Here is a 26,746-nt window from a genome sequence, read left to right on the forward strand (position 1 = left end):
CTTAATGGACACATAAACTAAGCCAACAAGAGAAGACTAATCACTAAAAGAACATGCTAAACAACTAGCCAAAATGAAAAACAATGAATATAAATTCTACCCATAATCCCTCACTGATATCATGTGACCAACAGTCAACCACAGCAGAATGTTACAATATGAACAGATGAAACAAAAACATACATGCAAACAGGAACAATGAAAAACAGAACAAGTTCAGCTTCCAAAGCAGGGGTCTGTTAACTAGACCCTGTTGAGCCTCTTCGTAAAAGCTCAAAAGGAAAAATCCTCCTGAGACCATTAAGGAGGGCTCTTATGCCTCTTTTCCATTAGTACCATTAATACCGGTACAGCACGGTTTGACTCAGCTTGGTATGAGTTGTGTTTCCATTATACATTCAGTAACGGTTCTAGTGGGCGGGTTCAACTCGGACCCCGGCCTCGCGTGCTCCTACAGATCGGCAGCACAGAGGATCTTTCGCGGTGACCGGCAGAGCTTGGAGAAGACGCCCTGCCCGGCCTGAGGGGGCACCAAGGCTCCCGTTGAGAGGACCGGATGAGCTCCATCTAGCTCGCTCTGAATTTCGTTGTTGATCAACAAGCACAAAAAACGCCTACTTCAGTGTTAGACCATGGTGTTGTCATTATTGTTGATAACATTTTAAAAATAAGTCCAGTTGCTCTTCGATCTATTGCAAATGGTGGATCAGGTTTTTGTGAAAGTTTCTCAAACAACCAGTGACTCCACCCCTTGACCAATCAGTGACAGACAGTGTTCTTCTGACGTAACATTTTAGGGCCAGTTCAGTATGGTTGGAACCCCAGAGAAAAAGGGACTAAAAAAGGACCGGCTCCACAAACCGTTGCTAGTGGAAAAGCCTTCGAACCATGCTGAGTTGAACTGTGCTGTACCGTGACTAATTAGAATCAGAATAAGCTTTATGATCACTGTACCGAGATACAGTGAGATTATGTTTGTACAGTCATCCAATAGATGGGCGGAGTGCACGTTGTTGCTGCTCCTTGAGAGTGCGGCCCCTTATCCTTTTCCAGAATACTTTATGGACAGAAAAGGGGAAAAGGTCACGAGGATAGGATAGTGGCATTACAAAAAAGATCTCTTCACACCTTGTCCTTATCAGGACACGATTTAAGACATCAAAAAACTCTGCCAGCAAGCAAATTTATAAACACATTACATATGAAATTGACGGCAACACGGTGATATTTGTCCATGTAGTGCTTCCAGATAGTCCATAGTCCTGATAAGATGTTGGTGTCAGTCGGTACAGCTCTGATAAGTCTTCACAGAAGTAATGGAAAAGGGCCATTATAGCCGCAGCCCAGATAAGAGTAAACCCTCATCAAACCTTTTTATAATCTCATCATCCTTAAAACAGCCCTCTGTAGACTTATCTCTGAGAAGAGTATCCAAGGAGGGAAAATGACGGATCCTTCAGATCTCATGATGCTGGTGGTGAAGTTATCCTGATAGCCCAGAGCTTCTTTATAATTTTCTCCTCTTGCAGAGCTGGAGGCGCCTTTCTGTGTTCTCCCCTCCTTCCTGCTCCAGGACAGTCGCTCAATCTGCTCCTTCAGGGAATCTTGAGATCTGACAACTTTTACTTTGTAGTCTTCTTTTGGCAGGTCTTCAGTAGCTTCCTCTATAGCAGAGGTCATTATAGGCGGACCGATGATTCTGTCTGGACCGGTGCCCAATCTGATACATTAACAAAAATAGATAATTTTCATGGAACATTTTTCCAGCGATATAGACAGCTTAGGCGCAGAGGCAAGCAGAGAAGCAGAAGGTGTGTAACCCACATGCCACTGTTACTGCGCACCCTTTTTTTTAAAGTTCCAGGGCACCCCATATCATTGCTTGCTGCGTCATGCTGCTGCTCATTGTGACTGTGCTCCGACTCTGCTGTTGCTGCTAAACAACTTTGGCGAGATCTACAATCAGCAAAATTTGAAACTATTCAATCATCTACTCGACAGTGGAAGGTTTTTGTTTTAGAATACTGTTGGGTGTGTTACAATCACAGCGCTTACAATGCAAGACTCCATAGAGCTAACAGCTACTTTGGCTAGCGTTTTACCCTTGTCAATATGATCTTTCCAACCATGTATTTATTTAATATGCTAATAAAGTTACTCAATAAGTAAGCAGAACAAAAGGCCATACCTTTGATAATTAAAGGATATCTTTGGTTGAATTTATTTGAACTATTTTAAGGTATTTTTGTTACTTTATGTTTTGTACTGTTTATTACTGGCTCAATTTGAATGAATTTGTAGCTTCAGTATTTTGAACCTGTTGCACAACTGTTATTTAATCTGAATGTTTGATTCCTTTGCCTAAGCTAACTGATTTTGAGTAAACATTTAGAAAATGATGCCTGATGCCCTCAACAAGTTCTATGCATGCTTTGAAGACCCGAACAGACCACCCAGCACCAGACTCACCTCACCACCAGACGAAGAGCATCTCAGCGTGACCTCAGCAGAAGTAAGGAGTACCTTCAGGAGGATTAATCCGCACAAAGCAACTGGCCCAGACAACATCCCCGGAAAAGTGTTGAAGGAATGTGCTGATCAGCTCTGTGAGGTGCTGGCAGACATCTTTAACACCTCACTTACCCTGGAGACAGCTCCCACCTGCCTGAAGACTGCCACCATCATCCCAGTCCCAAAAAGCTCTACAGTGACTGGTCTGAATGACTATCGGCCAGTGGCCCTCACCCCGATAGTCGCTAAATGCTTTGAAAAACTGGTCATGACTCACATCAAAACAACCATCAACATCAACGAGGACCCTCATCAGTATGCATACCGTGAGAACCGATCAACAGAGGATGCAATCTCCTCTGTGGTCCACACTGCGCTCAACCACCTGGAGCAGAAAAACTCTTACGTCCGTATGCTCTTTGTGGACTTCACATCCGCCTTCAACACCATGATCCCCCAAACCCTGATGGACAAACTATCCACACTAGGACTAAGCCCCTCCATCTGCAACTGGGTACTAGACTTTTTAACAAACAGACCACAGTTAGTGAGGATCCACAACCTCTACTCCTCCACCATAACCCTCAGCACTGGCTCTCCTCAGGGATGTGTGTTGAGCCCCCTCCTGTTTACTCTGCTCACGTATGATTGTGCAGCTACCCATCCAGGCTGTCACATTGTAAAGTTTGCAGATGATACAGCGGTGGTGGGATGCATCACAAACAATGATGAGTCCAGCTACAGGCAAGAGGTGGAACACCTGGAGAGCTGGTGCAGAGAGAATAACCTTCACATCAATGTGAAGAAGACAAAGGAGATGATTGTGGACTTCAGAAGGAACAAAAACACCTACACCCCCCTGAACATAAGAGGATCTGCGGTGGAAGTGGTCTCCAGCTACAAGTACTTGGGTGTACACATGAATGACAACCTCAGCTGGAGCAACAACACCACCAGCCTGATCAAGAAAGCTCATCAGAGACTCTACTTCCTCAGACGGCTGAGGCGAGCTGGTCTGGGAAACTCAGTCCTCACCTCCTTCTACAGGTGTGCAGTGGAGAGCATCCTGTGCTCGAGCATCAATGTGTGGCATGGAGGCTGCACAGCTGCAGAAAGAAAAGCTTTGCAGAGAGTGGTGAAGGCTGCACAGAAATCTGTTGGAATCAGCCTCCCCACCATCACAGACATCTACACCTCCAGATGCAGGAAGAGGGCCACCTGCATCATGAAGGACCCCACTCACCCAGCACACACACTTTTTGCCCCACTCCCCTCAGGAAGGAGGTTAAGGAGCATTAAGTGTAGAACCACTAGACTGAGGAACAGCTTCTACCCTGAGGCTGTTAGACTCATGAATCTCTAACTAGAATAATCACTGTGAAAAACCATATCATGTTGCTGCTGATCTGTTTCATGTTGCTGCTGATCTGTTTTAATGTTGATGTGTTCATGCGTGCACATCTGCTCACAGACTCATGTTCATGTTTGTGCTGATGTTCAATGTTTTATGTTATGAGTGCTTAGTGTATATTTAGTTGATGTTTTTCTTAGTTCATATCTTAGATGTTATTACTGTTTTTCTTATACATTTTATTGTTGGATGTAACTGGGACCCTGTGTACATAATTTCGCTCCACCACATGTACCACATGAGGTGCGAATGACAATAAAGAAACTCTGACTCTGAAAATGTGCCTTATTTGAATTATGAAGTCAAATGTTTATGAAATATAACATTTACTGAATACATGTTTGTTTTTGTAATGATTACAAACCATTTAAGCTAAAGCTAATTTAATTTATTTGAATATGTACTTAATTTATGTTTTTGACCTTTAAGGTCAGTTTTTTTTGGTCACACCAATTAACAACGTTCTACAACTGATGGCGAGCTACCTACTGACCACATTGTGGTAGAAAAATGATCTCTTTGCTGGTATTTATTCTGAATCTCATGGATATTCAAAGAAGGACCCTACCTTGGAGAGTTTTCCCACTTGGAGGTTTTGGAATGGTTTTCATACAACATTGAACTCTGAGCCTTATTGGAACTTGATCCCTGGATTTTATCAAATTTTAGACCTATTTCTTATTTACTCTTCCTCTCCAAAGTTTTAGAAAAAAATGTTCTTATGCAAATTCAGCCTTTTTTTGGGAAATAAGCACAATCCTGGATAAATTTCAGTCTGGTTTTAGATCCCGGCATAGCACAGAATCTGCATTACTAAGAGTTCATAACGACATAGTTCGGTCAGTTGATTCTGGGTGCCCAGTAGTTCTGGTGCTTCTTGAGCTTACAGCAGCCTTTGATACTGTGGACCACTCTGTTCTTGTGTATCACCTCCATGATTTTGTTGGGATTTGTGGCACGTGCACGTGTTTTTATGCAGATAATTTGCAAATCTATTTACCATTAAGGCCAGGTAAATGGTCCCACCCAGGAGTGCGGGCACATACTGGACCTTGTTTTAACATGTGATGTGACGGTAATTTTGAAATCGGTGATAATGTGTTTTCAGACCACATGCCAGTCCTGTTTAAGTTCACCTCCTCCAGTCTAACTCCTAAGTCGTGAGCTGCTGCACGTCGCAGCCGGGCCATTAACCGCTTCACTGCCGCCCACTTCACTGCCACGCACTTCACTGCCGCGCACTTTACTGATGTCTTTAATTCGGAAATGATCAATCAGCCCCAAGTGTTTCCCACCAACACTGATGAGCTAACCTCCCAGTTCAACTTTGTCTGCTTTAAGGCTCTGGATCATGTTGCTCCTTTAAAAACCAGAAAAATGAAACCAAGATCAAAACCTTAGTTGAATGATACCACCAAGGCCATTAGACAACTGTGCAGGAGGGCTGAGCATAGATGGAAAAAATACCGTCTGCAGGTATCTTTTCAAATACTAAAAGAGAGTTGGCGTCTTTATCAGAAAGCAGTAAAAGCTGCTAAATCTGAATACTTCTCTGATATAATTATAGCCAACTCTCAAAACCCGTGTATCCTCTTCTCTACGCTAGCAATGAGGATCTCATGGTCGATGGTATCAAAAGTGGGTGTAAGGTCCAATAGGACAAACAGCACAGAATCACCTGCATCTGTGGCTAGGGAAATTTTGTTTAAAACCTTCAGAAGGGCAGTTACAGTGCTGTGCAGAGGTTTAAAGCCAGATTGGAATAGCTCTAAGATGGCATGATCCTTTAGGAAGCATTTCAACTATGACTCAACTATTGTTTTTCCAGTAGGTCAGCGACAAATGGGAGTCTGGAGTCAGGCCTGAAGTTGGACATGATTGAGGGGTCACGGTTAGGCTTTTTCAGCAGAGGATGAACAGCAGCATGTTTAAAGGATTTTGGCACCACCTCTAAGGATAAACTGCTATTCACAATAGCGAGAACAGAAGTGCCCAGAGTAGGAAAAACCTCCTTTAGGAGTCAACGGGGGACCACATCAAAGGGGGAACCAGATGGTTTCATTCTGCACGTTACCTGCTCTAGAAAAGACAAAGAGATGGACTCAAAATGGTCAAATAAAGCAACACACTGGGATGGGATAGACTGATCATGAGCTGGAGGGGAAATGAGAGCCCGGGTGGTCGCAATTTTTTCTAAAAAGAAATGTAGAAAGTTCTCACACAGCTCAGTTGAGGCTTCCAGAAGTGATGGTTCAGTGAGGTGGAGAACTGTGGCTAGGTTAGAGCAGTGGGTGGGCATCATGGGGTCAGCCCTCAAGTGGTTCAGATCCTACTTCGCTGACAGATCCTTTTGTGTCTCCATCAAAGATTTTAATTCAGCATCGGCAGCGCTTAAATGGGGGGTACCGCAGGGGTCCATCCTCGGTCCCCTTCTATTTTCTTTATACCTGCTGCCACTAGGTGCTATTTTCCAGAAACACAACATACACTTTCACTTCTACGTCCATGACTGTCAAATTTACTTCTCCCTAAGACACAATGGTACACCCTCTATTCAACCTCTGCTTGACTGCCTAGCTGATATCAGAGACTGGATGGCTTTAAATTTCTTAAGTTTCAATGATAAGAAGTCTGAAGTCATGTTATTTCCTCTCAACAACACAATCATCCACTGCATCGACCTTTTCGCTCTAGCACCGTTAGAGAAACAAAGAGTCACTAATCTGGGAGTGATAATGGACCCTTCCTTGAAACTTAACAGTCATGTAAACATGATTGTTAAAATCCTGTTTTTTCCAGCTGAGGCGGCTGTCTATGCTGAAGCCCATATCGTCCAAAAATAAGCTGGAGACAGTAATACATGCATTCATAACATCCAGGCTCGATTACTGCAACTTGCTCCTGACCACATCACACCTGTTTCACTCTCACTACATTGACTTCCTGTCAGTTTTAGAATAGATTTTAAACTTTTATTTGTTTTTAAAGCTCTGAATGGTCTCACTCCTCCTTATATAACAGAGTTGTTAAGTTTCCCTGCCCGCTCCAGGTCTCTGAACACAGCCAGCCAGTTCCTGCTCTCTGCTCCAAGGACAAAATATAAACGCTGGGGTGACCTCTGGTAATCTGACTCTGGAATAAGCTCCCGCTTGATCCATGTCAGATTACTGAAGTTGGCCCTTTTAAATTGAAGCTTAAGACTTTTGTATTCCAGCAGGCTTTTAGTACTTAAATATGTGGGGACATTTCTGGTTTCTTTTTGTTATTTTATTGTGTTTTTCTTGTTTTTAACTTGTTGTCATGTTAATTATTGTTTTAGTTAAGCACTTTGGTTACCATCACCATGGTTGTGTAAAGCGCTATAGAAATAAAATGAAACTTGAATTACGGACTTAAATTCTGAATTGGTTCCAAACTGATATTAATCGTTTTTTGTTTATTTTCATATGTTAATCAAAAAGTGTATTTAAATATATACAATTATTGAATATTATTATTAAATATATCTATATTATTATATTATTTTATATCATCTTCCAACCTACTTGCTCCCTTTACATTTTATTCTAAAAGTTATTTTTTAAACTGTTTTCTAAAGATGTTTACTTTAAGTGTAAGCCTTCAATTCTTTAGGCTTGGACCTCTTCAATTTAAGAGAAAGAAGGGTTATTAGGCTCTGTTTGGACATTGGACTTTGGTTCAGACCTTTTACTAGAAGGAAATTTTAGTAACTGTACCTCAGTGAGTTTTAATTGAACACCGCTGGTCTAAATGCTTAATGAAAACATTAAGAGTAAATGTAAACACAATGACCTGATGCATGCTCAATAATCCAGGTAGTTAAATCTAACAAAAGTTAAGTCAGGTCCTCTGGACAGATTCTTCTTGGTTGAAACATTTCGTCTATTATCCAAAAGACTTCTTCGGTTTGAGGAGCTGCAACAAACTCATAAGAAGCACTTTCTCATAGTGGATCAACCAGTTTGCTGCTGTCAGCCAAATCTGTTGTTGTTCACATGTAAAAGGCTCTTGAATGATAGTGCCCTGATGGCTGCTTGTTATTTGCAGACGACTGAGTGATACTAGCAATAACAGAATTATAAGAAGGTGACAATTGGGCTGCTGTTGTTACGCCGTACTGTTTTGCATTATTAGTGTTTAGCATATCTTAGATCTTTTGGCATGCCGTTTGGTGTATATCGTAGATCCTTATATACTGTTTACACTTTTGCTATTTTTGGGTTTAACTGGGATCCTGTGTACATAATTTTGTTCCACCTACCTCATGTACCACATGTGATGAAATGACAATAATTTGACATGAACTTGAACACGGAGGCCTCCATCCATGTTTATTTATTATGATGTTTAACAGATCTTTTCACAAAGATGGAAACCCAGACAGGACTCAAGCCAGCCCTCAGGTGAAAAGGAGGACCCCAAACTTAGACCCTGACCAGTGGTCATTCCATATGTTGAGTGAGTTTCAGAAAAACGGAGTTATTTTCTAAACATTACGTCCCAGTGACTTTCAAACCCCAAAATACATTACGACAAAGACTGGTCCATCCCAAATATCCAGTCCCCTGGCACAGAGTAATATTGTGTATGCTGTTCAGTGTCAGGAGGGCTGTGATCAGTCTTACATCGGGGAAACTAAACAGCCACTGGCCAAAAGGATGGACCAGCACAGAAGAGCAACATTATCAGGCCAAGACTCTGCAGTCAACACTACTCTGCAGGCCAGCAGTCACTCAAGGATGAAGATGTGCACATTTTTTGATAGAGGAATAATTGTTTGATAGAGGAGTGAAGGAGGCCATTTTTGTCAATAGAACCCGTCCATCATTAAACAGAGGTGGTGGTCTACGTGTTCCAACTGTCCCCCTCTTACATACACAAACATACATACGTAGACGCCTCATTGACCGCTAAATCATACGTCGTCGCCATTTTGGATGTAGCAAAGTGAAATGATTGGAGAAGATGCTGCACTCGTGCTGCGTGTAATTGTACCAACTGGCTTACAGTACAAAACAGATCTAATGACATTACCTTTCACAGGTAAGAATGAAAAAAAGAATAGTACAAATAAAAAGTTTGGTAATGAAAGATGGCACACCACCTTCACCGATTAAAAATTTTAGGAAATAGTGAAGCTTGTTTGCATGAGTTCACAAGTTTATGACATGAAGTTCATTTGATGTTCTGTTCTAGGCTGGGCAACAAATTCAAATGTAATTTTGATCGAACACCTACATTTATATAAAGATTATTGAAAGGATGACTATTACCACCTTACAAGACATTAATATATTATGAATATATTGCCCAGTCCTATTCTGTTCTCTTGTGCTGTATGCTGCATCAAAAGTTCATATGATGCTTTGTTCTCTGGTTCCATTGTTTTTAAGTTTCCTGTTTTGCTTCTGTTGGACTTCTATCTTCATTGGAAGTGCCATGGCAGTGTGTGTGGCAGTGTTGATGTATTCAAACTTTGCCATTTCTGTTGTATTGTTTCTTCTTGCTTTAACATGTACAGATGAAAAAAGTCACATAGTGCTCTTTAAGAAACCTGGTTTGCCATGATTATACTGACAAACCATTTTCTTGTGAAGGTACCCATCTTTCATGGGATTCTTCATCAACATTGACACCATGATGATTCCAGAACAGCTTCAGCATCAGGGATAAGTCTGCACCTACCGCTTTAGCCAGAATAACTTGGAGGTCCATTAATTTTAATCAGGGCATAAGGTAAGAATTTCAGTTTTTATTTTTTTTTTAACCATGTGATTTAGCTACTGTATGTATGCATATTATCTGGGTAACTATGTATGTAACAGTGGTGTTTCTGTGTGTTTTAGGGAGCTGGAATAACAACCCTTCAGTCAACCAGTTCTGGGCCATCATCTGACATTTGATGGTGCGGTGCAGTGTCTCCAAGCACATCAGGAAATGTGACAGCACAAGATGAGACCATGTCCCTGTCTGCTTTTGAGATGTCCTCTTCTCCATAAGCAGCAGAAAAAAAAAAACAGAAGAGCTTCCATTTCTTTTTGCCAACATTCAAAGATTCAAGGTTCTTTATACGACATTCCACCACAAAATTGGGTATACAGGGTCCCAGTTTCATCCAACAAAAGTATTAAAATGAAAACAGTAACAAGATCCAAGATATGAACTAAGCATTTTTAAAAAATAAAAATAACTAGTATCATAGCATCAAAACAATACACCGAAAAGCAGGATGAACATGTCTGTGTGAGCAGATGAGTACGGATGAACACAGCAACATGAAATAGATCAGCAACATGAAACAGATCAGCAGCAACATGATGCAATTTTTCACAGTGATTATCCTGGTTAGAGATTCAAGAGTCTAACAGCCTCAGGGTAGAAGCTGTTCCTCAGTCTAGTGGTTCTACACTTAATGCTTCTTAACCTCCTGCCTGAGGGGAGCGGGGCAAAAAAAATGTGTGTGCTGGGTGAGTGAGGTCCTTCATGATGCAGGTGGCCCTCTTCCTGCATCTGGAGGTGATGTTTGTGATGGTGGGGAGGCTGACTTCAACAGACTTCTGTGCAGCCTTCACTTCTCTGCAAAACTTTTCTTTCTGCAGCTGTGCAGCCTCCATGCCACACATTGATACTGGAGCACAATATGCTCTCCCCTGCACACCTGCAGAAGGAGGTGAGGACTGCAATTCCCAGACCATTCCTGCTTTAGTGTGACCATAGTTATCTACCTACCTGCTTTGGTGGTCTTATGGACAATGCACTGGTGAACATTTGAGGGTTTACTGTTCGCCAAATTCTTAAAAAGCTGTCCTGTGATGTGTCCCGTGGGAGTTTGGTGACTGATGTACCTGCATCATTTGATCAGAGCTACCACTTGCTCACATTAAAAAAAAAAAACAAAGGAGGGCTGATGATTCCTTCTGAGGGCACAGTAAAGGTGGTTGGATCAGCTGAGCGTTTCTTTCATCAGACAATGTCATGACAAGCTGTCAGAGTGTCCTTGGATCTGTCTGTTTGTCTGGGCTGAAATTGGTTCTAATGATGTTTCTGCTGGGTGTGGGTGGTGGAGTAGTCAAGAAATACAGTTTTGGGAATTGACAACCACCAGTTGTGCTGTCACTAGTTGTGTGTCTGTCTTCCACAAACTGAGGCTGCCAAACTGAACACTCTTAAGTTGCAGGGTGGCAACAAACAGAAAAAGAAGAGCAAGACTATTCTTCTCCAAGCTTTTTAATTTACACATATATACAGGTGCTGATCATAAAATTAGAATATCATTTAAGTTGATTTCAGTAATTCCATTCAAAAAGTGCAACTTGTATATTATATTCATTCATGACACGCAGACTGATATATTTAAAATGTTAATTTCTTTTAATGCTGATTATTATAATTGGCACCTAATGAAACACCCAAATTCACTATCTCAGAAAATTAGAATATTGTGAAAAGGTTCAATATCGAAGACACCTGGTGCCACAATCAGCTAATTAACTCAAAACACCTGCAAAGGCCTTTAAATGGTCTCTCAGTCTAGTTCTGTAGACTACACAATCGTGGGGAAGACTGATGACTTGACAGTTGCCCAAAAGACAACCATTGACACCTTGCACAAGGAGGGCAAGACAAAAAAGGTCATTGCTAAAGAGGCTGGCTGTTCACAGAGCTCTGTGTCCAAGCACATTAATAGAGAGGTGAAGGAAAGGAAACAATGTGGTAGAAAAAGTATATAAGCAATAGGGATAAACACACATCAAAGAGGATTGTGAAACAAAACCCATCCCAAAATGTGGGAGATTCACAAAAAATGGACTGCAGCTGAAATCAGTGCTTCAAGAACCACCACGCAGACATATGCAAGACATGGGTTTTAGCTGTCGTATTCCTTGTGTCAAGCCAGTCTTGAACAAGAAACAGCGTCTCGTCTGGGCTAAAGACAAAAAGAACTGGACTGTTGCTGAGTGCTCTAAAGTTATGTTCTCTGATGAAAGTAAATGTTGCATTTCCTTTGGAAATCAAGGTCCCAGAGTCTGGAAGAAGAAACGAGAGACACTGAATCCACATTCAGAGTCAGAGTCAGAGTTTCTTTATTGTCATTCGCACCTCATGTGGTACATGTGGTGGAGCGAAATTATGTACACGGGGTCCCAGTTACATCCAACAATAAAATGTATAAGAAAAACAGTAATAGCATCTAAGATATGAACTAAGAAAAACATTAACTAAATATACACTAAGCACTCATAACATAAAACATTGAACATCAGCACAAACATGAACATGAGTCTGTGAGCAGATTCCTTGAGGTCCAGTGACAAGTTTCCACAGTCAGTGATAGTTTGGGGTGCCATGTCATCTGCTTATGTTTGTCCAGTGTTTTGAGGTCCAAGGTCAACGCAGCCATCTACCAGGAAGTTTTAGAGCACTTCATGGTTCCTGCTGCTGACCAACTTTTTGGAGATGCAGATTTCATTTTCCAACAGGACTTGGCACCTGCACACAGTGCCAAAGCTACCAGTATCAGGTTTAAGAACAAGGGTATCCCTGTTCTATTGGCCAGCAAACTTACCTGACCATAACCCCATAGAAAATCTATGGGGTATTGTGAAGAGGAAGATGTGATATGCCAGACCCAACAATTCAGAAGAGCTGAAGGTCACTATCAGAGCTACCTGGGCTCTCATAACAACTGAGCAGTGATAGACTCCATGCCATGCCGCATTGCTGCAGTAATCCAGGCAAAAGGAGCCCCAATTGGGTGCTGTACATGCTCATACTTTTCATGTTCATACTTTTCAGTTGGCCAACATATCAAACTATCTTTTTTTTTTTTTTAAATTGGTCTTAATATTCTAATTTTCTGAGATACTGAATTTGGAGTTTTCATCAGTTGTCAAGTTATAATCACAAACATTAAAAGAAAAACATTTGAAACATATCAGTCTGTGTGTAATGAACTAATATAAAGTTTCACTTTTTAAATGGAATTACTGAAATTAACTTTATGATATTCTAATTTTATGACCAACACCTGATATATGTATCAATATCATATATAAATGTATACACATATACGTTGTGTGTATAAATATATTATATATAAACACTTTCCAAAAAATTTGAATATCATGGAAAAGTTGTTTAATTTCAATAATTCAATTCAAAAAGTCAATCTTTAGTAGATGATAGATTCAGGGCCCACAATTTAAACAATTTCAAGTATTTGTTTGTTTATTTTTACATAATTTGGGCTTCCAGCTCATGAAACCCACAAAAACAGGATTTCAAAAAATTAGAATACTATGAAAACATCAGCCCACACTACTTCTCAAGTTTTTGCAGAAAAAAATAAATTAGGATCACAACAAATCAATCAAAATATGGTACTTTCAAAACGATATCTTCAATACTTGGTTGGAAATCCCTTTGCCTTAATCACTGCCTCGATGCGACGTGGCATTGAGGCAATCAGCCTGTGGTATTGCCTGGGAGTTATGGAAGCCCAGATTTCCTTGATGCTTGCTGTCAGCTCTTTGTTGTTGGGTTTGGTGCTCCTCATTTTCCTCTTGAGAATACTCCATAGATTCTCAATGGGGTTTAGGTCCGGCGAGTTAGCTGGCCAGTCAATCATTGTGGCATGGGCATCAAACCAGGTTTTGGTGCTTCTGACAGCATGGGCAGGGGCCAGGTCCTGCTGGAAGATGAAATCTGCATCTCCATACCGATCCTAAGCAGAAGGAATCATGAAGTCCTCTAAAACATTCTGGTAGTCTGTTGAGGTGACCTTGGATTTAAGAAGGCAGGGTTTACCAACACCTGCACTGGACATTGCACCCCAAATCATGACTGACTGTGGATATTTCACACTGGACCTCAAGCAGTACGGGTTCTGTTCCTCACTCTTCTTCCTCCAAACCCTTGATTTCCGAATGAAAGGCACACTTTACTGTCATTGGAAAAGAGGACTGAGGAACCCGACAGCTGTAGTCCATCTCCCGGATGCGTCTGAATGTGGTGGTTTTTGAAGCTGTGACTCCCGCTTCATTCCACTCTTTCTGGATCTCTACCAGATTCTGGAATCTTTTCTGTGTGATAATCCGCTGAAGCCCACGGTCATCTCTTTTGCTGGTGCATCTTCTCCTGCCACATTTTGCCTTTCCACTAGACTTTTCATTGATATTCTTGGACACAGCACTCTGTGAACAGTCAGCCTCCTTAGCTATGAACTTTTGTGGCTTACCCATCCTATGGAGGGTATCAATGATGGTCTTCTGGCCAGTTATGTCTGCAGTCTTCCCCATATTGAACCGAACATTTGAACCAAACTGAAACAATTTAATGACACCTGGGGAAACCTGTGCAGGTGCTTTGAGTTTAGTAGATGATTAGTGTGTCACACTCAGTTTAAAACATTCATGCCCTGCAAAATTTGGGCTGATTTCTCCAGAGTATTCTAATTTTTTGAAATCCTGCTTCCGTGGGTTTCATGAGCTGGAAGCCCAAATTATGTAAAAATAATAAATAATTGAAATTGTTTAAATTGCGGGCCCTTAATCTATCATCTATTAAAGATTAACATTTTGAATGGAATTATGAAAGTTAAAAAACTTTTCCATGATATTCTAATATTTTGGAAAGGGTCTGTACGTTCATTGATGTGATTAATCAAAGTCAGTCAAATGTGAAGTGTTGTTCTTTTATTTAGAAAATACAAACATTACATCTACATTTCAGGATCTGGTTATTATAGACAAAGATTAAACGTTAAATATGAATATTTCTATATTTATCACCACAGTAATGCTGTTACACGTTGGTAGTTGTAAACACTCAATATAATACATAAGATTGTTTAGTGCTTACCTATAACCTAAACATTTAAGGAGTAAACATTTTTAATTGCGTTAAAAGTTACAAATGTTGTCTTAGGTGCCTGTTTGGTTTCCAAATATATTAGTGTGTGTGAATGACAGGCATCAACTTAAAACACTTTGTAGAACAGTGCTTGAAGTTCAGTCCATTTCCTTGTATTAGTTGACCGGCAGATCTGCCACATCCAATATGGCGAACGTTCTGGACGTACTGCTGCAATGGGCCAGCCTGCTCAACGAGGCATCTACACATTTATTTCTGTGCTTACAATGCTGTTATTGCATGCATCACTCAGCTCTCTGTGAATTACAAGCAGCCATCAGAGCTCTAACTACCAACTTTTAGGCTGTTGGCCCTCCTTTAACATGTGAACAGCTAGTTCTGGCTGTCACCAGCAAACTTGTTGAGCCACTGAGAAGTTGCTTATAAGCCTGAGTTTGTTGCAGCTCCTCAGACTGAAGAAGTCTTTTGGACAAAAGACAAAACATTTCAACAAAGAAGAATCTGCCCAGAGGACCTGACTCAACTGTGTACTGTAAACATAATGAGTATTTTCTTAACACAGATGGATTCAGACCCGGTCTTGTTCCAAATTTGATCTCTAAGATCAATGGGGAAGCTCCTATTGGCTCAGTGAGCTGTCAGTCACTGATGTGAGCAAATACAGAACACACTTTATCTGATTCATAACTTTTATCAGATAAAGTTCTGAACCAGAACATGTGTGTATGTGTTTTATCTTCTAGAAAGAATAGGAAGCCAGTTTAAACTTCAAACACATTTTTAGTTTCATCCTCTGCATGGTAACATTTTTAATAATTATAGCTGAACTCCAGGGGGTATCCCTGAAGGAGCCACCACATCCACATGTCTTTTTCATCCTTCTCATCACTCTGGTAAGTCTGTAAAATCAAACACAAAGTCACAGCTGGCACAAAGTGCATGGAAAATTAGTTGTTTGAGGTTCCTCACAAAGTGTATGTTTCATACGGAGCAAAGGGAGGCACCAACTGCTGTCTTTTGAAACGCTAGCTTTGGTGGCACTTAGGACAGCAATGACAGCTGAGTCACTAAACAGTGACGCTAGCTGTACCATCTTTATGTTAGCTAGGTTCGCCAAACATGTGGGCTGCAGGCCAGGTATCAGCTCAACATCACCTACCAAAAGTAATACTACTGCAGTGTGAGTAATCTTCAAGAATGTGATATTTGCAAACAACATTAAAATCTGTAATATAGTAAAGAGCAAAGGGAAAAGAGCTCAGAGAGGTAGGGACTAGGTGGAAAAGAGACCAAAGACGTAGGGGTAGGGAGCAAATGGAAAAAAGTCCAGATGAAGGGACAGGTGGAAGAGTCTAGAGGTGACATAGTAAAAGTCAGTAAAAGCCAAACAGAATAGATGGATGAATGAATGAGAGACCAGCAGGTGTGGCAAAGTAGGACACGTGGATAAGAGACGGAGAAAAAATTATTGTGAAAACAAATGAAGGAAGCAGCCCAAAGACTATTCTTGGTGACAACTCATTCTACATCACTTCTTATGTAAAAATAAAACAGAACTTTGCTTTTTTAAATTTTTAATTAAAAAGGACACAAACAGAAAATTACATGTAGTTCAAACATCAACAGATGTTGCCACAAAACAGATGCATAACTGAAGCAATTCTACATTAAACTAATAAATCTGATGAATCTTTTTTTAATGAGCAGACAGGGAATAGTTTCAATTATATTTTATCTGACAGACATTTCTATGGTAACTACCAACACAATACTGGATACTATGAGTATGAAGATTAATGAAACTACCTCGCTACTTACTGGTAAATGTAAAAACAACAGAGAACCCTACACCTCTGCACTCTTCTCTGAGATCACTTCCAACTCCCACTTCTCTAGAAACTCTTGCAGGTTCAGATTGAAAACATCAATTCCTTTTGGAGACAGGTGAACGCCGTTGGCCCGGTACAGACCCGTGTTTGTGCCACATCGGATATTATCGTGGCTCAGAGAGACACCATTCAGCTCAGACACAATGCTCTGGATTCTACGATTCACAGTGGTGCGCACCAGATCAACTTCGTGGCTATCTGGTGAATGGCGCCACACCCTCCGAGGTAGGATATTGGACCATACCAAGACACAACGTGGGAAGATACTCCTTATGGAGGTCAGGTCCTTCTTGACAGAGGCTAGCAGGTTAGTGGGGCTCTCAGTGCAAAGGTCGTTGCCACCCAAGTGGACGATGAGGACATCAGGATTAGGCCAAGTGATCTTCAGTTGGTGAAGCTGGGGCAGAAGCTGAGACCATGTCATGCCCTGGATGCCCTTCCACCAAATTGTCACCTTGCTGGGGTCCATGCCCAGCTGCATACCTACCTCCGGAGACTTGGCTCGTGACTCAGCCCAGTAAACAAGTGAATGTCCGCAGATCCAAACATTCATGGGCTCACTGCTGCTTGGTTTGCCTAAAAAAAGTTTAAACAAGACAGTTCTGTAAGAAATGGCTTCAGTATCAGAATCACTACACTTGAGGCTTTAACTGCTTTCACAAAGATCAGAGAACTCTGTAGAGCCAGGATGGTAGGGATGGGGCAGGAAATGAGGCAAAATTCAAACAAAAAAGCTGATGGTGAATAAACACCTATTAGGATCAACTACTGAGCTGACCAATGATAAGCCCAAACTGGAAAATGACAGAAGGAAATAAGAAGGCTGGTGCCTAATCAGACAGCTTTACCTTACTTTTTCACATTCTAGCAACTTTAAGTGGAGACCTTTTCTTAGCGCCATCCATTACCACTGAAAGAAACGGGAGCATTTGGAAAGATGTTCTGCTGTGAAAAGGCCAAGGCAGGGTAGTAGTTCTTGGAAATATTCTCCCCAAAATTCTAAAATTAGTCCTGATCAAGAGTAATTGTTGGGCCAAAAGCCTAAGCCTCTAGTCCAGATCAAATTAAGTTTTAATACCCAAAAAGACAATAGAGACACTACTGGCCCACTGTACTGTTAATATTGGTAATGTAAATATTGATGAGAGGAAATGTTGGCTGCAACAACAACAAAAAAAAAAAACTACCATAACTGAGTGGATCTGTGAATAACTCATGAAGGTTATGTCCTACAGTGAAAATACAAAAAAAAATTGAGGTCAGAGAGCTACCCCCTGTACATAACTTTGTCTGTTACTAGTGCTGGTCTTTTATTGGTCAGGCCAGAAGCTGATTAAGCCTTAAACTGAAATGTTTTTACTGCACTTAGTGGTTTTCATGTAGCAGATGAACAAGTGCGAGTATTATTATGCAGCTGTAAATGTTCATTGTGGAATAGGTTGTGGAAGACTGTGCGCAAACAAGCTGTAAAGTTAAATTGATCTTTGTGAAACCAGTCTTACATTTATATACTGGTATAAAAATTCATGTTTAACCAACTTGTTTCTCCTGATCTGTTCAGTTCTTACATCTGTTATCATCCTAGCTCACCGACATAAATCAGCAAGTTTACAAGACTTAATTTGATATTTAATTTATTTAGCTCTGCAGTTGTATTTGTTTCATAATTAGAAACCCAACAGATAAGCTGTTGATCACAGAACAACGATGGTAAGTTGAAAAACAAGCTTATGCACGTATAGTGTACAGTAAATAATCAATTGATACAATTAAGATCAAAACAATTACCTACCTTTAGTGTCAAGACAAAATTAAGCCATTCAGCAAGTATTTTAAATGAGTAAACATCAAACTGTTTGCAGAATTAAACTGTTTATGTCTGAACTGTCCCTAGCTAGCAGATTTATCTCCACACCCCATTATTGCTGTTAACATCTAATCACATCTTTGCAAAAACCTGAATTAGACAGATAACTTATAAAAAATATGAATATTAATTTGGATTAAATGCTGGCAATTCAATGCTTATGAAATGTGTGATAAATAAAAAACTGCATTTAAAACAAAGCAGAGCTGAATAAGTTTCCAGACTGTTCTTTTGAGTCCAGTATTTCATTTAGGGAACAGAAATTATGTTTGGTCTTGGACAAAGGAGAAAACAGCTTTATAAAAACAGGTGATAGATTTATTAAATATTGGTTTCTCTTTTGAAGATGCTTCTGTTGTTACATATAAATAGGAATTAAACACTGGCATATGAACGTTAGTGTCGCATCCTATACCTTTTAAATTTTAAATGACCGGGACCACAGTAAGCCCCTGCTTTGGACACCTATGAAAATGATTTGTGGCCATAGAAAAACTGAAATGTTTTGTAGCTTCTGCTTAGTTCAATGACTTTCCCCCTCATGGCTTTGTTTAATAAACCTACGGTATTTAGTTAACCCCATTCCCAGTTTGGAAAAATTGTACTAATACACCAACTCAAGGCATCTTGTACTTTGAGCAGAACTATTTGAATAAAGATTTCCTGCATTTTGGTGTTTCTAACAGGTTGTTAAACATCTACGTTTACCTATATTTGTAAACACTCCGCTTCTGTCAAGACACCCCCCCCCCCCCCCCCGACGGTTCTGAGTTGACTCTTCTTCGCTGAATTCACTGTCCGACTCCACATGTGAAACCTCCAGGCACTTACCCCCCACTCTTTTAGTGGCGGAGATTTATTTAAGGGTAGAAGCAGAAATGCTTCATTTGAAGGGGCAGATGATCGTATGTGTTAAGTAGTAAGTAGCTGTTATGTTTAAAATTAGTTTGTGATTATTTGCAGATTACATATCCAATATAAGTTTTATTCATTCAACGCAGACATATTTGTTCATAACTTTATTAATAGTAAACCTGAGAGTTGTCGGATCCAAGCAAACAGTTGCTGGAATGCAACCTGTCAAAATAAGGGAGTTCCCGGATCCTGTTCCAGCAGGTCAGTGTGGTTGACAGAGTGTAGCTCAGGCATGGGCAAACCCTGGCCTGCGGGCTGTATACGGCCTGTTGGGCTTTTTAATTGGCCTGCCGAAATTGTCCAAAACGTGGACAATAAAAAAAAAAATATATATATATATATATATATATATGTGTGTGTGTGTGTGTGTGAATTATTGTCCCGATACTCTGTTGTGATAAGAGGAGCTGGCTGCAGAAGGATGACGTCTGCTTCCATTCCCAACCTGCTGACCTGTCATCAACTTTAGATCCTATAGTTGTAAAAAAGTATTGAGGAGTTTGTAGAGGTGAGCTGCCACTTTATTTTGACTTTTCTCCTGTATTCCATTAGCATAGTGAGGTAAGAAACTTGTGGTTTGGTTAATTTTATTTTTCTTTAGGCAAAAGAAAATACAGTGGTTTGTTTTGTTTTGGCCTGAAGTTGGTAAGACTCCACAAAGTCAATAATTTCACTTTTGTAAATAAAATCACTGTTTTATTATATAATCCTGACTTAGTGGCTGCTTGAGTGGTGCAGAAGGTGGAATCACCCATAATTAATTACGTCCCAGCAGCTGTTATTGCGCTGGGGTGTAACATCATACAAACACTCCATCCATCTGTTCCTGGCCCGCCCCCTCGCTACAATTTTAGAACTCAGTGTGGCCCGCGAGTCTGAAAGTTTGCCCACCCCTGGTGTAGCTAGCTGGTCAGGCTAAACACTTGTTGGGCTTGTTTTCCCAAGGTGCTCCCAGGTTATTGGGGGTTGGTTCCCTACCTCTTCACTTCATGATACTCTTGGGACAATGATTCCTGACAGATTTCTAATGTTGGCTCAGATCAGGAGATTCCAGCCCTGCACCCTGGCCCAATTCTCTGGGACGCACTCCCTGTGCTTCTGCTGCTACTCCGAATTCGTCAGTAATAATAATAATAATAATAATAATGTCATCACAATGTCAGCACTGTATGTTTCCATACAATGGCGAAATTAGTCTCTGCATTTAACCCATCCACCACCAGGTGGTGCAGTGGGCAGCTATTGAAAGCGCCCGGGGGACATTTTGGGGATGAGATGTGCTGCCCAGAGACGCCACGTGATGTGCAGTGACTGGGGATCGAACCTGGGACTTTCGGGTCCCAAGCCGGCTGCCCTGCCTCTACAGTAACCTCGTTTGTGAAATTTCTACTGATGTTTGTGTGAAATTTCTTCAGTTCTTTTTTTTGGAAAAGGTTGAAAACACTCAGGCCCTTATTTCACCATCTTCACATCCATCCATCTTAATACCCTGCTCGGCTGTGTTTGATCACTTTTAGTCCATCTTCCTGACCTTTGTAGCGCATCTGGTTTCCAGTATCAAGCCATCATAAATGGTTATTGTTGCACCGGGGTCTGAGAGTAATGTAATTTCAATTCTGTGTATGTCCTGTACATATTGCAGTTTTTGACAATAAAGTGACTTTGACTTGACTTTGATCAGGCTGCCTTCTTTCATGTTCCTCCTAAATTACTGCAGTTAAATTTTGTTATTGTTGTTGAAGTAGTATTATCCAGAATTATCACAAGTTCTTAAGAGATTATCTTAATTTTGTTTTTCATGATTGCACCTTTATTGATTATCAATTAATTAACAGATCCCATATATTCAAATGGCTGGATGATACAATGTATGTTTTAATAGGTTTAATTTAATCATATTTCTGTTCCCAAACTTTATACTGGAACAAACTGATATGAACAGGGAATTAGGTTGTCAAATTTGTGAAAAGGATGACAATGTGCATTAAGAAATTACCTGAAGGTACGAGTAAAGGTAAGTTAGACATTGTTATTTGTGTTATGTGCAATCAACAGTATTGGAGCGAAATCAAGTTTCAAATTTCATCAGTCTGAATAAATAATTCAACTGAATTTCTTAAGACATTATTCAACTGGCTTTCATTTATGGCATTTCTACACATAAACTTTGTCAACTTAGCAGCAACTCAAAGACTATTCCAATTTTTCATTTTAGTATCTGAAGTTAAAAAATTACATCAAACATGTAAATAACTCTAAGGCTGTTTGTTTTCTAAGCTAAAACCCCCAATTGAGGTACAAAAATTACAGGCATAATTAGAAGTACATATACCGGTAACTGTAATTCAAATTGTGCAGGGACATGTATGTTACAACATAAAGTTAAAGAGTACACATTCAAAAATAGGGTCACAAAAGAATTAACAGTAGAAATTAACTTACCATGTTTAATGAAGAACTATTGGTAAATTCTGTATCAAATGGCTAAAGCAGGTGAAATTTAGTCTCTAAATTTACATTTTAAATAACTGAAAATGAGAAGCAGATTAACAGCTGGTCAGAAAATCGTAAAGCTAAATTTGACGTGAATGGTCAAAGAGTTCCCAATAATTTCAGGAGCTGTTCTTATTAATATGAACACAGGAAGGCACAGGTAGCTGTTCAGCATGTTATTTACCTCAGAAACATTTACTGTAGCTTAGACACAGACTATAACAGTGACAACATTGACAAAAACATTATGGTGGTAAAAACTCACTGCAGAGCTGCTTTTAAAATTCTGATTAATTTAACATTTTACTGAAGAGTCTGAATTATTCAGGAGAGTTTCAGACAAAGTCACCATCTGAATAATTTTTTTTATCACTTTGTCTAGCTTTATTTTATTTTAACATAAACGAGGACATCAGTACTTTGAATCACCAGTTTTAAAAATGTTCTGACCTCTGCAAAATTCTTTGAAAAGTTGCTGTGACCTGCCTCAAAGATGAAGGGCAACATGCCTCGAAGATGATGGGCAACATGCCTCGAAGATGAAGGGCAACCTGCCTCGAAGATGAAGGGCAACCTGCCTTGAAGATGAAGGGCAACCTGCCTTGAAGATGAAGGGCAAGCTGCCTTGAAAATGGAGGGCAACTTGCCTTGAAGATGAAGCGCAACCTGCCTTCAAGATGAAGGGCAACCTGCCTCAATGACGTAGTGCAACCTGCCTTGAAGACATAACGCGACCTGCCTCGAAGACATAACGAAACCTGTCTCGAAGACGTAGAGCGACCAGCCTCAAACATATACACAAGCTGACTTGATGACGTAGCATGACCTGCGTTAAAGACGTAATGCAACCTGTCTTCAAGATGTAGAGCAACCTGCCTTGAAGACGTAGCTCGATCTGCCTCAAAGATGTAGAGTAAGTTGACTTGACGACGTAGCATGACCTGCGTTAAAGATGTAATGCAACCTGCCTTGAAGACGTAGCGCAAGCTGCCTCAAAAATGTAGTGCAAGCTGACTTTATGACATGCGTTAAAGACGTAATGCAACCTGCCTTGAAGATGTAGCTCAAGCTGCCTTGAAGATGTAGCTCAAGCTGACTTGAAGATGTAGCACAAGCTGACTTCACGACATAGCATGACCTGCATTAAAGACGTAATGCAACCTTCCTTGAATACGTAGCACAAGCTGCCTAGAAGAAGTAGCTTAAGCTGACTTGATGACGTAGCTCAAGCTGACTTGATAATATAGCATGACCTGCGTTAAAGATGTAATACAACCTGTCTCGAAGACGTAGCTCAATCTGACTTAACGATGTAGCATAACCTGAGTTCAAGACGTAATGCAATCTGCCTCGAAGACGTAGCGCAACCTGCCTCGAAGATGTAGCGCAATCTGCCTCGAAGACGTAGCGCAACCTGCCTCGAAGATATAGCGCAAACTGCCTCGAAAACGTAGCGCAACCTGCCTCGAAGATATAGCGCAAACTGCCTCGAAGACGTAGCGCAACCCGTCTCGAAGACGTAGCTCAAGCTGCCTCGAAGATGTAGCGCAAACTGCCTCGAAGACGTAGCGCAACCCGCCTCGAAGACGTAGCTCAAGCTGCCTCGAAGATGTAGCACAAGCTGACTTAATGTAGCATGACCTACGTTAAAGACGTAACGCAACCTGCCTTGAAGATGAAGCACAACCTACCTTGAAGACATAGTGCAAATGCTTCAAAGGCGTAGCACAACCTGCTTTAAAGGCATTACGCAACCTGTCCCAAAGACATACAGTGACCTGCCTTGAAGATGTAGTGCGACCTGCCTCTAAGTTGTAGACCAACCTACCTCAAAGAAAGTGTATCCTGCTTTGAAAACGTAGCAAAACAGACTTGAAGGATGATGTAACTTGTCTTGAAGACATTTCAACATGCTTTGAAAACATACCGATGTATTATTTTGAAGTATGTGGAATTTCAACAGTTTCAGGATGGTCTAAGTCTTGAAAGGAACTTATGAGGCTTTGATCAACATGGCTTGAATGTATTGTAAATAGATTAAAAAAATAACTCCACCTAATACACAAAATATTCCATTTCTTTTTTTTTTTTTACTGAAACAACCAAACCAGATTAATCATAATCTCCAGTTCAAACAAAGCTTTACCTATTGTAATAGAAACAACTAATTCAATGATTATGTTTAGAGAGAAGTCAAAACACGTGTGTAATGATTACTTCACATCAACAAAAAATTACATTCCAGAGAAAATTAGCATGTGTAGTTTGTAGCCTTAACTCAACATAAGAATATAAGTTTACAAAATTGACTTGACACCAACAACCCTAAATATACAAAGCTTGGATTTATAATCCAACCTAGTCCTGGACTGTTTAAGCCATGTTTACAAAAGCCATCCTAACTTACAGAGTTCACTGAGTCCTGGTGACGATGTTCTTCCTCATCAGGGCAACCGAAAACTGCACAAAACTGAAAACTCTGATGTCCGAAGAAGAGTGAAATTGGTAGATTTTTCTCACAAACATCATGAGTTATCTGATGAGAAAAAGCTACGAGGCAAGTTAAAGTCTAGGGAGATTGGGTAGCTTCATGTTTTCATCAACACCAGGAACCTCTGACCACTCGGAAGTTCTCATCACCAGAAAATATTAGAAAGAAAAAGAGTCAGACATACCCCCTCAAAACGGTTTTAATTAAAAAAAATAACTTGAGAGTATATTTATCATATGGTTGTGACACCTACCATTTGCAAATAGTCTGAAGAAGTTAGAAGGTATAGGTGACCCCAGTGGGTAAAAGTATGTAAGCTGGAAATGTAAAATGGCACTAGCTTGCTGAAAATACTGTCACTATCTAAAAGCCTTGATAATAAGAGCCGAGTATCAACTTTAAAACCCTTTGGTAAAACTGTGTTTGTCTTGTTTGTTTACAGCAAATATTCTATAAAATAGCCACGTTTACTTGGACGTAAGTTTAAGCAGAAGTTAAAGAATACAGAATAAACATCAATAAACTCAAGTTCTAACCTTATCCACGTCATTTTTACCAATGTAAAATGCATTCTTAGACCTACCTCCTGCCTTAAAACCTAGATATCAATGTATGCAGAAGAAAAAGATGTTACTTAGTTCATTTGGCAGCTTCTTTCCTTGGCTGGCATCACAAAGTATAAGGTCCGGCTAACGGCTGCAGCAGAAACATAACCGAACAGGACCGCAGTTCAATTTTTGAGTAGCCTCATCAACAGGTTAACAGAAACCTGTATGAGTGCAGCTTCTGTTAATGTACCACGGGTTTGGATCAGGTTGCAAGTTACTGGCAAAATGTTCAAGGTCATGTCAATAAAAACATACTTGCCTTGATAGTCGATTTAATCACTGACTTCAAATAAATGTCACGCTACGATGGAGCTGAAACCGATGCTTAGACTGTTCTTGGATTACAGAAATTTTCAGTAACATGTATGGGAGAGCGTTGATCAAAAAAAGAACGACTCTAGTTTAGTGGCTGAACAAAGTCTCCGTTCCTGAACCTTGCTGATCTAATGTATGAATAAACCTATAAAGTTTAGCTTTACATTAGTTTACAACAAAACAACCAAGTCCCAAGAGAAACAAACGAGTGTCTAGTCTTCTTGTGAATGTCTGGTTTATATTAAAAAACTGAACTGCTCAAAGCGCATGTATATAAAAAAAACGTAATATGGATAAATATAAATTGCATGCAACAGTTTTTATTCTGATGGATCAAGCAAGTTCACAGTATATCCTTACTAACCACTAAAACTCTTATAAATTAAAGGCTGCTAGTTAAGTCTATGTTTATAAGCCAATAAATGTTTATACCTGGTGAGACCTGCGAGCCATCGTTGATCTCTCCCCGTTTCTTACGAGCAATCATCTCTTTGAATTGCTGCTCTCTCTTCTCCAGAAGCCTCTGATTGTACAAATCAAGCTGCAACAAAAACACAAAGACCCTGGATTACATGGAAATACATGCAGCCAAAGATCTTACCATTAGCAGGTGTAAATCATGTCTGAAAACAATAATGCTCCATTGGATTCATTGGACTCCAGCAGACTCCTCTTTAGACCGGGGCCTAGATCACCACTACACCTGATTACTTTTAGTCTTGAAACAAGTAAAATCTGATAAAATCATACAGCACTTTTATGATAGTACTGCAAGTTTCTTAGAAGTTTAAGAAAGTTTTCAAGAAATAAAGATGTTTCTTAAGTAAAAAAGAAAGGAAGAAACCTCCAGCAGAACCAAAATTAGGCTCAGGATGGGCACCCTGACCCATCTGCCTCGACTGTCAAGAGAAGACAGGAAAGCAATACGAACAAACGCAATCACAAAATGGCTCCTTTGATGGTTTTGGGAACAAATGGGGTTCCACAGCTAATAATAAAATAATTCAAATTTACAAACGTTTTCTTTCCCATTACTGCTTTCTCTGAGAATGTTGTACAACTCATGGTAACATTTTAGTAACAGCACCTGAACTGTACTTTTGGTCAAATGTATGAGTAAGAAAGCTAACCGCTCCAAAGAAAAAAATAGACATAGGCTTAAAAAAATAAGCTTAAGCTTAAAATAAACATAAGCTTAAAATAAACATAAGCTTAAATAAAAGAATATCCTGATGCATGCTCAATAATCCAGGTAGAAAAATCTAAAAAAGTTAAATCTGGTCCTCTGGACATTCAAAAAAACAAAACAAAGCAAATCAACAAAAAAATGTAGAAACGTTTCGTCTCTCATCC

The 26,746-nt window shown here is 40.1% G+C and overlaps 1 protein-coding gene across 1 annotated transcript in view; it reads right to left on the reverse strand.

Moving 5' to 3' along the window:
- Positions 1-16,590: 16,590 nt before the first annotated feature.
- The window catches only part of si:dkeyp-121d4.3, a 41,333-nt gene continuing 31,177 nt past the window's right edge, over positions 16,591-26,746 (reverse strand). The window contains exons 14-16 of the mRNA XM_037698231.1: positions 26,280-26,292; positions 25,826-25,934; positions 16,591-17,280 (exon numbers count right to left, since the gene is read on the reverse strand). Coding sequence (XP_037554159.1) covers positions 16,661-17,280; positions 25,826-25,934; positions 26,280-26,292 — 742 coding nt within the window. The 3' untranslated portion in view covers positions 16,591-16,660. The remainder of the gene's footprint in view (positions 17,281-25,825; positions 25,935-26,279; positions 26,293-26,746) is intronic.

This window comes from Nematolebias whitei, chromosome 1, assembly GCF_014905685.2.
Source record: "Nematolebias whitei isolate Nwh7 chromosome 1, NemWhi1, whole genome shotgun sequence".
Classification (NCBI taxonomy): Eukaryota; Metazoa; Chordata; class Actinopteri; order Cyprinodontiformes; family Rivulidae; genus Nematolebias; species Nematolebias whitei.